This window comes from Pelodiscus sinensis, chromosome 1 (genome assembly GCF_049634645.1).
Source record: "Pelodiscus sinensis isolate JC-2024 chromosome 1, ASM4963464v1, whole genome shotgun sequence".
NCBI classification, from domain to species: domain Eukaryota; kingdom Metazoa; phylum Chordata; order Testudines; family Trionychidae; genus Pelodiscus; species Pelodiscus sinensis.
The window spans coordinates 127,349,345-127,362,655 of record NC_134711.1 but is presented as its reverse complement, the minus strand read 5'-3'; the positions used below and the strand labels follow the sequence as shown (position 1 = coordinate 127,362,655).

Sequence of the window (13,311 nt, the reverse complement as noted above, 5' to 3'; positions counted from 1 at the left end):
AGTCCAGTATTCGGGGGCTGTGGCAGTGGCCACCTTAGTCTGACGTTAGACAATCAACACGAGTTTTAGGGTGATTTATAATAGTTTTACTTTCAGGTTGCTACAATTGGTTCTATGTGCATAGGAAGTTTACAAACAAACAAAAAAGGAAACATTGGTATTGGTCTTAGGTTTTTATTAGACCTGTTTTCACAAAATCTAAATTATGGGTTAATTTTGAGTTGACAGTGTCACTTTAATGTCATTGGTCAACTAAGTTTTATCCCTTTGTATTATCCAAAATAATTTCTCTCTCCCCTTGATTTGTGCCCTTCAATTATTTGAAGGCTTTTATCAAATCACCACAGAACTGTTACTTAGCCAGGATACAAATACATAGGGTTTTTTTCAGTCTGTACTCCTATATCAATCTCTCCATTCCCCATGTTATTTATTATTCCCCATTTCTTTTAGTTTTGCCCTGACAATCTCACCATGTCTCTCACTAGCTAAAAATACTCCATCCCCACAAATATAAGACTTCAGACACATTGAATAGTATCTTAAATGTAGGCCACAGTTAAGATTTTAAATTACAGTTTTAAAATGATTCCTCCTATTTGCCTTAAGCAATTTGATCAACTCCAAGGAAAATTGCTCACAATGTCAATTTCTGTCAGCTCCTTAAGTACTTTAGGGTACGTCTAGACTACAGGCTTCTGTCGACAGAAGTTTTGTCGACAGATACTGTCGACAAAACTTCTGTTGACAAAGCGCGTCCAGACTACATTGAGTTCTGTCGACAAAGCAAGCTGCTTTTGTCGACATGGTAGTCTGGATGCAAAGGACAGTTTCCATTCAATAACACCTTCTGTCGACAGAAACTCTGTCAACAGAAGGTGTTATTCCTCGTAAAATGAGGTTTACATACGTCGACAAAACTGCTGAGTTCTGTCGACGTTATGTCGACAGAACTCAGAGGTAGTGTGGACGCAGGTATAGTTTTGTTGACAAAAGTCCACTTTTGTCGACAAAACTCTGTAGTCTAGACGCACCCTTAGTGCTGTCAGCTCTCCACCCTGACTCAATATGTTGAGGCCAAAAGGCACTATAGCCCTGATGGGGAATGTGGCAGGCCAAATTAACAAAAAGGTCACATCTTTGGAGTTTCTTTTATAACAAACCAACATTCATTCTTCTAGGGGAACAGTGGGGAAACCTAAGGCCTGGGGGCCATATGTGGCCCCCGGCTTGCCTGGATCTGGCCCCCGAGGCTCAGGGGTCCCCCCTGGTGGCCCACCATGTTTCTGGAGCACATCAAATCTACTAACCTGAGCCCCCCAGGCTCTGGTGTGCGAGGGGAATGTGAGGAGTGTCTTTCTCCTTCTCAGCTGGGGGGGGGGGTGTTGTTTGTGTTTTTTGTTTGTTTGTTGCTTCTCACTTGCCCCCGACTGAGTTTTTTCTGTGGGTCAGCGCTCCCCAACTCAAAAAAGGTTCCCTACCTCTGTTCTAGGGCTTTCTTTTTCCAGTCTTTCTTTTGGTAGCACAGACTTCTCCACAGACCATTTTGTGACAAAGTTCAGAGTGAACTAACTTCTCCCTGTGGTTATTTTTCCAAAAAATAAAATCCAAACAGACATGTCTTCCCTCTCCCTGGGAAAGATTCTCAGCCCTTCTTGCTCCCTTCAGGTCTCTGGGTAAGGCCAGTTTTATGTAGTATTTTGGTCTGAAAGTAAACAAAGAGAAATCTGCATTGTTCTCTGTTGAAATTCTAGCCTTCAGAGAGGCTTCCCTAGCATCCACCAAGGCTCTGACTTGCCTATCCTCAGGACAGTTCATAGATTTAATCTAGGCAATCAGTAAAACCAAATGTAGGTTAGAAGATTTAATTTTAGGTCTGATGAAATCCAGCACTTTAGTCACCTCCTAGGCAAAGTTGTGGATGAACAAACCAAGCGTTTACAAATTAAACATGTTCACATCCCTCCCTTCCCACCAGGAGGTCAAAGACACTATATTTTAGTGGAGACTGGCAGAGAATATCTGAGGAGCAGACTGATAGAAGACAATGATAGCCACAGATGCCTCAAATCTGGGTTTCAGAGTACATTCCAAATAATTTGTTGTAGTTTTGGAGAGCTTGGATGGTAAAATTCCCCATAAACTTGCTAGAGTACAGAGCCATCAGGACAGCTCCCAGATCCTGTCTCCCACATGTGAAAGGACTGCCAGTGCAGGTTCTCTCATACCAGGGGCATAGCCTTTCTGGCTACCACTGTCTCATACATTCTGTGTATGATGTACAGGCAGTCCCTGGGTTACGTACAAGATAGGGACTGTAGGTTTGTTCTTAAGTTGAATCTGTATGTAAGTCGGAACTGGCATCCAGATTCAGCCGCTGAATCTGGACACCAGTTCTGACTTACATACAGATTCAACTTAAGAACCCCAGGCGTCCCCAAGTCAGCTGCTGCTGAAACTGATCAGCAGCTGATTCCAGGAAGCCAGGGGCAGAGCAACTCTGCCTCGGGCTTCCTGTAGTCAGCCGCTGGTCAGTTTCAGCAGCGGCTAACTTGGGGACGCCTGGGGCAGAGCAGCGGGGGTGCTGCTGAGTTGGTCCAGTAGCGCGGCCGCTCCTCGGAGCTACTGGACCAACCCAGCAGCACCCCAGCTGCTCTGCCCCAGGCATCCTGATTCAGCCACTGCTGAAACTGATCAGCAGCTGAATCAGGATGCCTGGGGCAGAGCAGCTGGGGTGCTGCCGGGTTGGTTCAGTAGCGCCAAGGAGCGGTGCTGCGGGACCAACCGGCAGCACCCCACCTGCTCTACCACAGGCCCCGGGCTTTGCGCCACATCTCCCTGGTCTGCTGAGGAAGGCACTAGCTGCGTCCCCCTCCCAGCAGACCAGAGAGACACTGAGCAAAGCGGCGCAGGACCCGGGGCCGGATCCGCGGCGCTTCCAGATCAGCTGGAAGCGCTGGGGGTCTGGCCCCGGGTCCTGCGCCGCTTTGCTCCCCGTCTCCCTGGTCTGCTGGCTCCCGCAGCAGACCAGGGAGATGGGGAGCAGCTTTTCTCGCCCCGGAGGAGGCGGGCGGCGGAACCAGGCGTCCCGCCGCTCCAGTCCTCCGGGGCGAGAAAATCCCCGTTCGTATCTGCGGATCCGACGTAAGTCGGAGCCGCGTAACTCGGGGACTGCCTGTAGTTCCTGAACAAAAAAGAGAAAATTGTTCTTTTGGTTAAAATGGGACAATCCTTGAGAATAGTTAATCCAGAATAAAATTTCTTCATTTGCTCTGCAACTGGCAGATATAAGAACTCCTCCAATAGCAAAACTTGTGGCTCTTCACACATTATCACATAAATCCATCAGTGGCTTGTCTGATATTTGCTAGGTGAGTTCATCCGGACATGATCAGACCTAAGTTATTTAGAAGGTTGAACCTGTATTTAGCCTTTGGAGAAAATTCTACAGATCAAATTATTTTGACTGAAAAGTTGGCTAAATTGATAAGACATAGAATCATAGAACACTTGAACTGAAGGGACCTTGAGAGGTCATTGAGTCCAGTCCCCTGCCCTCACAGCAGGACCAGGTACCATCTAGATCATCCCTGACAGGTTCTGTCTAACCTGTTCTTAAATATTTCCAGTGATGAAGATTCCACAATCCCCCTAGGCAATTTATTCTAGTGTTTAACTGACCTTACAGGAAGTTATTCCTGATGTCCAACCTAAACCTCCCTAGCTGCAATTTAAGCCCATTGCATCCTCTCCTATCCTCATAGGCCAAGGAAAACAATTTTTCCCCCTTCTCCTTATAACACCCTTTTAAGATACTTGAAAACCACTATAATGTCCCCTCTCAGTCTTCTCTTTTCTAAACTAAACAAGCCCAGTTCCTTCAGTCTTCCGTCATAGCTCATGTTTTCTAGACTTTTAATCATTTTTGTTGCTCTTCTCTGGACCCTCTCCAATTTCTCCACATCTTTCTTGAAATGTGGTGCCCAAAACAGGAAACAATACTCCAGTTGAGGCCTAATCAGCGCAGAGTGGAGCGGAAGAATGACTTCTCATGTCTTGCTCACAACACTCCTATTAATGCAGCCCAGAATCATGTTTGCCTTTTTTGCAACAGTGTCACACTGTTGACTCATGTTTAACTTGTGGTCCACTATGACCCCTAAATCCTTTTTAGCAGTACTCCTTCCTAGACAATTGCTTCCCATTCTGTATGTGAAACTGATTGTTCCTTCCTAAGTGGAGTACTTTGCATGTGTCCTTATTAAACTTCATCCTGTTTACTTCAGACCATTTCTCTAGTTTGTCCAGATCATTTTGAATTTTGACCCTATCTTCCAAAGCATTTGCAACCCCTCACAGCATGGTATCATCTTCAAACGTAATAATTGTACTCTCTATGCCATCATCTAAATCATCAATGAAGATATTGAACAGAACCAGTCCCAAAAACAGATCCCTGTGTAACCCCACTTGTTATGACCTTCCAGAATGATTGTGAACTGTGAATAACTACTCTCTGAGAACAGTTATCTAGACAGTTATGCACCCACCTTATAGTAGCCCCATCATATAATGTTTCTAGATGCATCTGGTCATGTTATTGACTATGTAATATTCCTGTGCTGAAACTTCTGAGGCCTTTACCAGGCAAATGATAGCGGCTTTGATAGCATATATCACAATATGCCCTTGTCTCAACAGGACTGCTATGTGGAGTTTGGTTCACTCCATTATGAATCACTATTCTCTCAACACCACCCCAAGAGCAGTTGCTGGTTTTAACAAATCAGTGCTTCATTTAACGTTCATCTAATAGCATCCCACAATCCATCCTCTCAGAAAGGTCACTGCCTCCTAATTTCTTACCTCAGGCCTTTGTGGAAGCAGTGTCATGAAGGAGAAAAATCAATTATTTACCAATAGTAACTTGTTTTCTGAATGTATTGGCTCCAAATAGTCCCCTTCCTCACACTTACTATGTTGTGCTACAAACCCTGCCTACAAACAGGGCTTCTGGAAGTAGCAAAGAACTGAAGGATGGTTAGAAAGGATGGGCTATCTGTGACATTTTCTGTGGAAAGTTGGAAGTGGGGGAATTGTGCACCCTCCCTAAGTGCCAGCTACTGCAATTCTACAGTAGCATGTAATGGTATTTGACTCCTGCATTGTGGATCTGTGAAAGCCATATGGTCAGAGAAGAGGCATTATTGTCGGTAAGTGCCCCCTCTTTTCAAGGGGTGTAAATAGGAGTAAATAGATGAAATTAAGAAAAAGAAAACCCAGCATTTCCTAACAGATAAGTCTAATTAAACTGTGGATCGGCTTCCAACATAAGTGTTGGAAGCCTGCTGCTAGGGGCATTTAGAATTACACTGAAGAAAGCCTGGGTAATTGATTGATTAGTGGAAGCAAGCTGGCAGTGGGGAATGGATTCCCTCAGATCAACAATACTAAGTCTTCTCCAGCCTGTATTTCTATACTCGGAGTAAAAAAGCTCAGAATTGAATGTTATTGCTTTTTTTATTTTGTAGAAGACAGACTGCTGAGCCACAAAGCATAGACACTGATCTAAATCTTTCCAAGCCTTGAAAACTTAGGGCTTGATCCAAAAACAGTTGAGATCAATGGGAGGATTTTAATGGACATCAGTGGATACTAAACCATGCCCATACTCACTGTACTCTGACTAAAGATATAAAAGGAAAGAAATTCTGGGTGAATACACATACACATACATATCCTAATATTTACCTTCCAAATTCTGCTCCATTTTGCCTCCTGCTTTTCAAACAGTGGGTGTTCTTCCATGCCATTTGTGCACTAATCCCTCTGGGTATGTCTACACTACCCCGCTAGTTCGAACTAGCGGGGTAATGTATGCATACCGCACTTGCTAATGAAGCCCGGGATTTGAATTTCCCGGGCTTCATTAGCATAAGCGGGGAGCCGCCATTTTTAAATCCCCGCTGCTTCGAACCCCGTGTAGCGCGGCTACACGGGGCTCGAACTAGGTAGTTCGGACTAGGGTCCTATTCCGAACTACCGGTACTCCTCGTGAAACGAGGTGTACCGGTAGTTCGGAATAGGCACCCTAGTCCGAACTACCTAGTTCGAGCCCCGTGTAGCCGCGCTACACGGGGTTCGAAGCAGCGGGGATTTAAAAATGGCGGCTCCCCGCTTATGCTAATGAAGCCCGGGAAATTCAAATCCCGGCCTTCATTAGCAAGTGCGGTATGCATACATTACCCTCCTAGTTCGAACTAGGAGGGTAGTGTAGACATACCCTCAGGGTATGTCTACACTACCACCCTAGTTCGAACTAGGGTGGTAATGTAGGCAACCGGAGTTGCAAATGAAGCCCGGGATTTGAATTTCCCGGGCTTCATTTGCATCTCGCCGGGCGCCGCCATTTTTAAATATCCGCTAGTGCGGACTCCGTGCCGCGCGGCTACACACGGCACGGACTAGGTAGTTCGGACTAGGCTTCCGTTACTCCTCGCAGACTATGTTATTTTGGAATAATGTCAATTATTTAGAAATAACACTGCTGTGTAGACATACCTTCAGTTATTCTCTCTCTTTGGATGTTGTAGAGAATTATCTTGTCCCTGTTCACAACTGACCTTGCCAGGCTTGCTATTTGGCTCTTTTAATCATTCCTCATAGGTCAGCCTCCCGTAGCACCTAGGCTTTATTGGGCTCATACACCTAAGAAAGTAGAATGGAAGTGGATGTAAGTAGGTGAATAAGATGTACTGCAATACCCTCATCCCTCATTTTTCCCTTTTCAAATTGCCCATTTATGGTGTATCATACTTGTGTTTTGCTTCTATTTATTTCACAGCTTCAACAACTGTCATCAATAGCAGTGGAAAAGGGGTACAGCGTGGGGGAAGTCATACAGGCAGTGCTGAAGTATGAGAAAGAAAAACAACTGGGCGAGGCCCTGGGCAATATGGTTCGGTTGCCAGTGCTGGACTGGCTGCTTAATAACCTGTGAGAGAGGCATCTCTTCTCTCTTCCTCACCAGCAGTGCTTTGATTCCAGGCAAGCACCTATTATAATTGCAGCATATCAGACTCGACTATCCACCACTGATTTGTAGGAGACGAGATTATCAGTTATACTGACTCCTGCTGGACAAGCATATTAATAAAAGAGAACAAAATAGTTACTGAAGTGTGGTCGAAAAAGTTAATTGTCACATGTCCCTTTTAGTTGTCTCCACCAGTTGAATTTTACACCTTGTGACCTCTGAGGGCTGCTGAAATTCCCATGCATGTTTTTCATGCACAGTCTGGTCTAGGGCAGGAGGATTTAAGTTCTTTCCCAAGTCTTGTCTCTTCATTTGAGGCCATGTTTGAACAGGGCTGAATAGTTCATAGGTTTGATTCCCTTGTGCCGTCAGATTACAGTTTGCACCATTCTGTGTCCCCAAGGACAACTGTTCTGGAGTGGGAGTGATTCATCAGTGAAGGGTAGCTTTAAATTCCTTGATCATCCTGCTCTCTGAGGGTATGTCTACACTACCCCGCTAGTTCGAACTAGCGGGGTAATGTAGGCATACCGCACTTGCAAATGAAGCCCGGGATTTGAATTTCCCGGACTTCATTTGCATAAGCGGGGAGCCGCCATTTTTAAAACCCCGCTCGTTCGAACCCCGTGCAGCGCGGCTACACGGGGCACGAACTAGGTAGTTCGAACTAGGCTTCCTACTCCTCGTGGAATGATGAGTAACGGTAGTTCGAACTAGGAAGCCTAGTTCGAACTACCTAGTTCGGGCCCCGTGTAACCGCGCTGCACGGGGTTCGAACGAGCGGGGTTTTAAAAATGGCGGCACCCCGCTTTGCAAATGAAGCCCGGGAAATTCAAATCCCGGGCTTCATTTGCAAGTGCGGTATGCCTACATTACCCTCCTAGTTCGAACTAGCGGGGTAGTGTAGACATACCCCGAGGCTGTCCAGGAGCTGCAATGCATAAATGTCTCTCTCAAACCCCTTTACCACTTCCGTTCCCACAGTCAGTATTGCAGACTTTTGGGGTTGTGGCTTTCAGCTCCAGCTCCCTCAACAAAGTAGGAGTTTGAAAGTATAAGATATTCATCTTGGGATGTATAATAATCATCCTATGGCATGAGGGGTATATACACATTTACTATACCACTGAAAATTACATTTGAAAAATTGTGGAGAACTGGGAGAAAGCATGTAGTGGGATATCACAGGGACTGAATGTTGGATCTGGTCTTATGTAACATCTGCAATAGTGATCTGGAAGGACAAATTCACAGATGATGCTAATAGGAAAGAGTCACAATACCACTGAAGGCAGAGTATGGGATCTAGAGTGATTGGAAATACGGGCAGGAGCTAGATTGAATTTAGAAAAATGCAAGACGGCAGCAGGAAAATAATCGGAAACACAACTGTTCAGGTAGGAACTAGAATCCAGGAAATCAGACGTTAAAGAGACATGGGGATGATAACGAAGAGCAAACTAGACAAGAATTTACAATATAGTAAGGCGGCAATAATACTGTGTTGTGGTCTATAGATATTGTAGAGGCATCATATCAAGGTGCAGGGACACAATAGTCCTTGTTTGCATAGCTCTAAAACAACCACATCTATAATGGTGCATTTAGTTTTAGCCATCTGTTTACCCCAACAGGCATCGATAAAATGGAGGCATTTTAGAGAAGAGGAACAAAATAGGGAGTTTGGAATGAATTGGTTTATGAAAAAGACTAAAATAATTACATATATTGCTCTGTCTGGGATGTGCATGACTGTATAATGCAAAATTTCCACAGAATAAATGTTCCTCCAAATATTTTATTTTTTTCATTTATAATTTGTGATTCCCACTAGAGATGTTAAATTGCGGGTAATCAGTCAATCGAGTATTCGATGGATTTTCCATTGACTACTCGATTAGTCAATAAGGGTGGAAACTGAAGAGCATCAGTGGGGTTAGCTCCTCAGTCTGGGAGCTAACCCGGTTGTGGCTCTGCCACCAGGCTCTTAATACTTTTAAAGGCAGAGGAGTGGCGGGCGGGGAGGAAGGGAACCAGGCGTGAGCCGGGAATCAGCTGCTTCCCAGCTCGCACTGGTCTCCCGCTACATCTATGCCTCTTTTGGCTCCCCAAGATGGTGTTGGGGGGAACCAGCTTTTAAGCTGGCTCCCTCCCCCCCAGCACCAGCTCCTGCTTCCTACCTCTCTGATAGAGGCACCAAGGTATGGGAGGGAAGAAGTGACAAGTCAAGTCACTACTCGACTACCCGATAAGCATATGCTTATCAAGTAGTCGACTAGTCTCTTACATCCCAAATTTCAACCCAAAATGCTTCCTTTTTCCTGCCGAGGCAAAGGCTGTCATCCCTGTGCAGCTGTGTTCCTGTTGCAGGAATGACAGCAGGAGCCGCAGCAGTGGATGATTATATTTTGTTTTTGTGTCTAATAAAATATGCAGAGTTTGGCAGAATTTTAAAACACTGTGTGCATAGGTTGTTTTTTCTTGTGCGGCGGTGGGGGTGGGGGCGAGGGCAGGGGCGGGGGCAGAGGGGAGGCAGAATTCCCCCTGGGAGAAATATATTTGGTCTCATTAAGAGATGGCACCCCCCCAGGGTACAATTTGGACTGTTGGATAATTGTGCCTCCTTAACTCTCCTGTCTGGTGTGCACTATGCCCTGTTTTGCTGGGTGAGCTACCACTCTGCCCACTCATCCCAGTCTCTGGTATGCAAATCACCCTCAGATAATGCCTGGCCACTCTTTAATTACATTCAGAAGGACACCAGCATATCCCTAGTCCCAGCATTGCACACTAGAAATGTGCATTTTCCACTGCACCACATCCCCATCAACAGAATGAATGCATTAATTAATTCATCATTCTATCAAAGGGGATGAATATGCACCAGGCTTTGTAACTTGAGCACATTCTCCAGACCTCAATCAAAAACACACAGGCTTCACTAAATCTTTAAATCAGTTTGTTAACTACAGAATGACAGATTTTTAAGAGCCGCTAGGTGGCATATGTATAGAAAATCAGGACTGGTTACAAAAAGCTATACAGATTAAAACCACAAGCTGTTTTATAAACTTTACTAGGCTAAGTGAACTTTGAAGCAGTAAGGTTTCCCTTACCCAACAGCCTGTAGCACTCTGTGTAACTGGTCATTTTTCCAGTTAGGACCACTCTCCCGTTAGTAATGTTTTTGTCGTTCCAATGATGTCGTTGCCTTCACAATAGGTGAGGGAGGAAAGGTGGTCTAAGGATGTCACTGCCCTTTATTTTATACTCTCCTCCAGGTGCTGGAAAAATCCTTGCTGAGTCATGGAAGTAGGCAGACTACTGAATGCCCTGCATTCAGTCTTTCATATGATTTTCAAATTCTTGATCACACCCTTTGTGTATGTGAGGCTTGACATGTAAAGCTTTTGTTCACAATCCCAATTTTATTTCAGTTACTTCTAAGGAACTGGTCTATGAGCATTTCTCAGGCTTATAACATGGATAGTTGCAAATTGAGGTGTCATTAGAGGAGGTTTGGGAACAAACTGATAAATTTAATAGTAACAAATCACTGGAGACCAGGTGGCATTCACCCAAGAATTCTGAAGGAACGCAAAGTGAAATTGCAGTACTATTAACTGTGGTTTGTAATCTGTCCTTTAAATCAGCTTCTGTACCTAATGACTGGAAGATAGCTAATGTGATACCAATATTTAAAAAAGGCTCTAGAGGTGATCCTGGCAATTACAGACCAGTAAGTCTAATGTCAGTTCAGGGCAAATTAGTTGAAACTATAGTAAAGAATAAAATTATCAGACACATAGATGAACATAATTTGATGGGGCAAAGTCAACATGGTTTCTGTAAAGGGAAATCATGCCTTACTAATCTACTAGAGTTTCTTTGAGGGGATCAACAAACATGTGGACAAGGGGGATCCAGTAGATATAGTGTACAGTACTTAGATTTCCAGAAAGCCTTTGTCCAGGTCCCTCACCAAAGGCTCTTAAGTAGGTTTTCATGGGATAAGAGGCAAAGTCCTCTCGTGGATTGTTAACTGGTTAAAAGACAAAAAACAAAGGGTAGGAATAAATCATAAGTTTTCAGAATGGAGAGAGGTAACTAGTGGGGTCCCCCAATGGTCTACACTGGGACCAAACCTATTCAACTTATTTATAAATGATTTGGAGAAAAGGGTAAACAGTGAGATGACAAAATTTGCATATGATACTAAACTGCTCAGGATAGTTAAGACCAAAGCAGGCAATGGGGAGCTTCAAAAAGATCTCACCAAACTAAGTGACTGGGCAACAAAATGGTAAATGAAATTTAATGTTGGTAAATGTAAAGTAATGCACATTGGGAAAAATAATCCCAACTATACATACAATATCATTTCATCATTTGTCCTTTGGGCTCCTAATGGAGCATAGGGCCTCCACAGTCATTCTTCATCTCAATATTTCTTATGTGAAAGCAGCTTACTCCCCAGGGGCATCTGGAGTCGACTAAGGGTCATCAGTACGATAGCATCCTTCCGGGTTTGACTGCTGTACATAATGGGGACTCATTTAGTTACAACTACTCAAGGGAGAGATCTCAGAGTCATTGTAGATATTCTCTGTCCCTTTTTTAATGATTCCTAACATTCTTTTGCTTTTTTGACTGCCGCTGCACACTGAGTCGATGTTTTCAGAGAACTAAGACAGAAAATATCTTCTTGCCTCTATATAAAACCATGCTATGTCCACATCTTGAATACTGAGTACAGATGTGGTAGCCTCATCTCAAAAAAGATCAACTGGCATTGGAAAAGGTTCAGAAAAGGGCAACAAAAATGATTAAGGATTTGGAACAGTCCCAACTTTCCCACCTCCAGGGTGCTGGGGAGCACAGCCCCAGGCTTCTCAGCCCCAGAGTGTGGGGAGGCCAGGCAGCCAGCCATGATGGGACGGAAGCAGGGGAGAAACTGGAGGGTAGAGTGTGGGTGGGCCACACCTAGCTGATGGAGAAGATTAGCCTCCTGCTGCCTCTGATACCTACCACCTATGGTAACAATAACAAATATGCACAACAGAGTCACCCCATCCATAGGATGGTTCGGAGAAACCATTCCAGCCACCGTGCTTTGGGGGGCCCTTCAGGGCCCAGGGCCACCTGGGGGAGTAGCAGGTGGCCTAGTACCCGCAGCACCTCACTCGCTGCAGTGGGAAGTGGAGTTTAAGCTCATTTAAGTGTTCAATATATATTAATTGGTTCTTGTAGTAGGAAGAAACCAGAGATTTTAAACTCACTTAAATTTCCCGCTATTTCTTTTAGCCCGACAAAACTTCAATGGATGCTTTTAGTGACATGTATTGTGGGCCAAATTTTGTTTTCATTTACACTCGTGTATATCTGGAACAACTCATCTGAAGTCAGTGAGCTAAAACTCATCTGCACTCTGTGGGGCACAAGGTTGTCATAGAAGAAGGCAGCTTTAAAATCTGGGAGTCAGCACATATTTTGAGTGGTCTGCCTGTACCTTCTTAATTGACCCTGCCCTCTTTCTGGGCAGTATTGGCTAGCAGAATCCAATGGTTGTGTCTGGTCCTATCTAAGGGAGCTGTTCCACAGTCACATTGTTGTAACAGCAGAATAGTTTCCCCCATTGCTATGATACTGCAAAAGAGAAAGAGAAAATAAAAAAAAAACCTGTCAAATAGCAAGATTTCCCTTATATTGAGAAAAGAAATTCCCCGGAGAAAAGAATTCTGTACAGATGGAGGACCACCCAGATCTGCCTCATTTGCTGGAATACAGCTGGTAATTTGATTTCAATGCATGATGAAGTAGTCTGTGAGGTCCACTTAAGCATATCTTGGATGGGGAATTTGTATCAACAGCGGGAACAGGAAGGATTTGTTTACTCTTTGAGGGTCATCTCAATGGAGTTCCACACAGACTTCTCAGGCTGTATATTGCTCTGTTAACAACAATAGCATCAGATTTCCTATGCAAGTGCATAACTAGGCTCTTGTCAAGAGAAAATAACCCAATTGTATTGAAAAAAGGGAGAGAAAAATTGCAAATCAAGTGCTGGAGGTGCTGCATGAAAGTTCTGTACATATAGGCTGTGTCTAGACTGGCAAGTTTTTCTGAAAAAGCAGCTGCTTTTGAGGAAAAACTTGCCAGCTATCTAGACTGGCCGCTTGAATTTCCACAAGAACAGTGACTTCCTACTGTCTGAAATCAGTGCTTCTTGCGGAAATACAATGCTGCTCCCGTTCGGGCAAAAGTCCTTTTGTGCA

At 44.3% G+C, this 13,311-nt stretch overlaps 1 protein-coding gene and 1 long non-coding RNA gene across 3 annotated transcripts in view; one reads left to right on the top strand and one right to left on the bottom strand.

Annotated features, from left to right (window-relative positions):
• AKAP3 (A-kinase anchoring protein 3) overlaps window positions 1–7,174 on the top strand; it is a 28,506-nt gene extending 21,332 nt beyond the window's left edge. Inside the window, exon 5 of the mRNA XM_025184624.2 lies at window positions 6,845–7,174. Coding sequence (XP_025040409.1) covers window positions 6,845–7,000 — 156 coding nt within the window. The 3' untranslated portion in view covers window positions 7,001–7,174. The remainder of the gene's footprint in view (window positions 1–6,844) is intronic.
• Window positions 1–13,311, bottom strand: part of LOC142818788 (uncharacterized) — a 67,030-nt gene that overhangs the window by 14,123 nt on the left and 39,596 nt on the right. The window contains exons 3-4 of one of the 2 annotated variants that reach the window (XR_012896436.1): window positions 6,562–6,708; window positions 1,482–1,705 (exon numbers count right to left, since the gene is read on the bottom strand). This is a non-coding gene — a long non-coding RNA (uncharacterized LOC142818788). The remainder of the gene's footprint in view (window positions 1–1,481; window positions 1,706–6,561; window positions 6,709–13,311) is intronic. The other variant, XR_012896440.1, reaches the window with a different exon arrangement.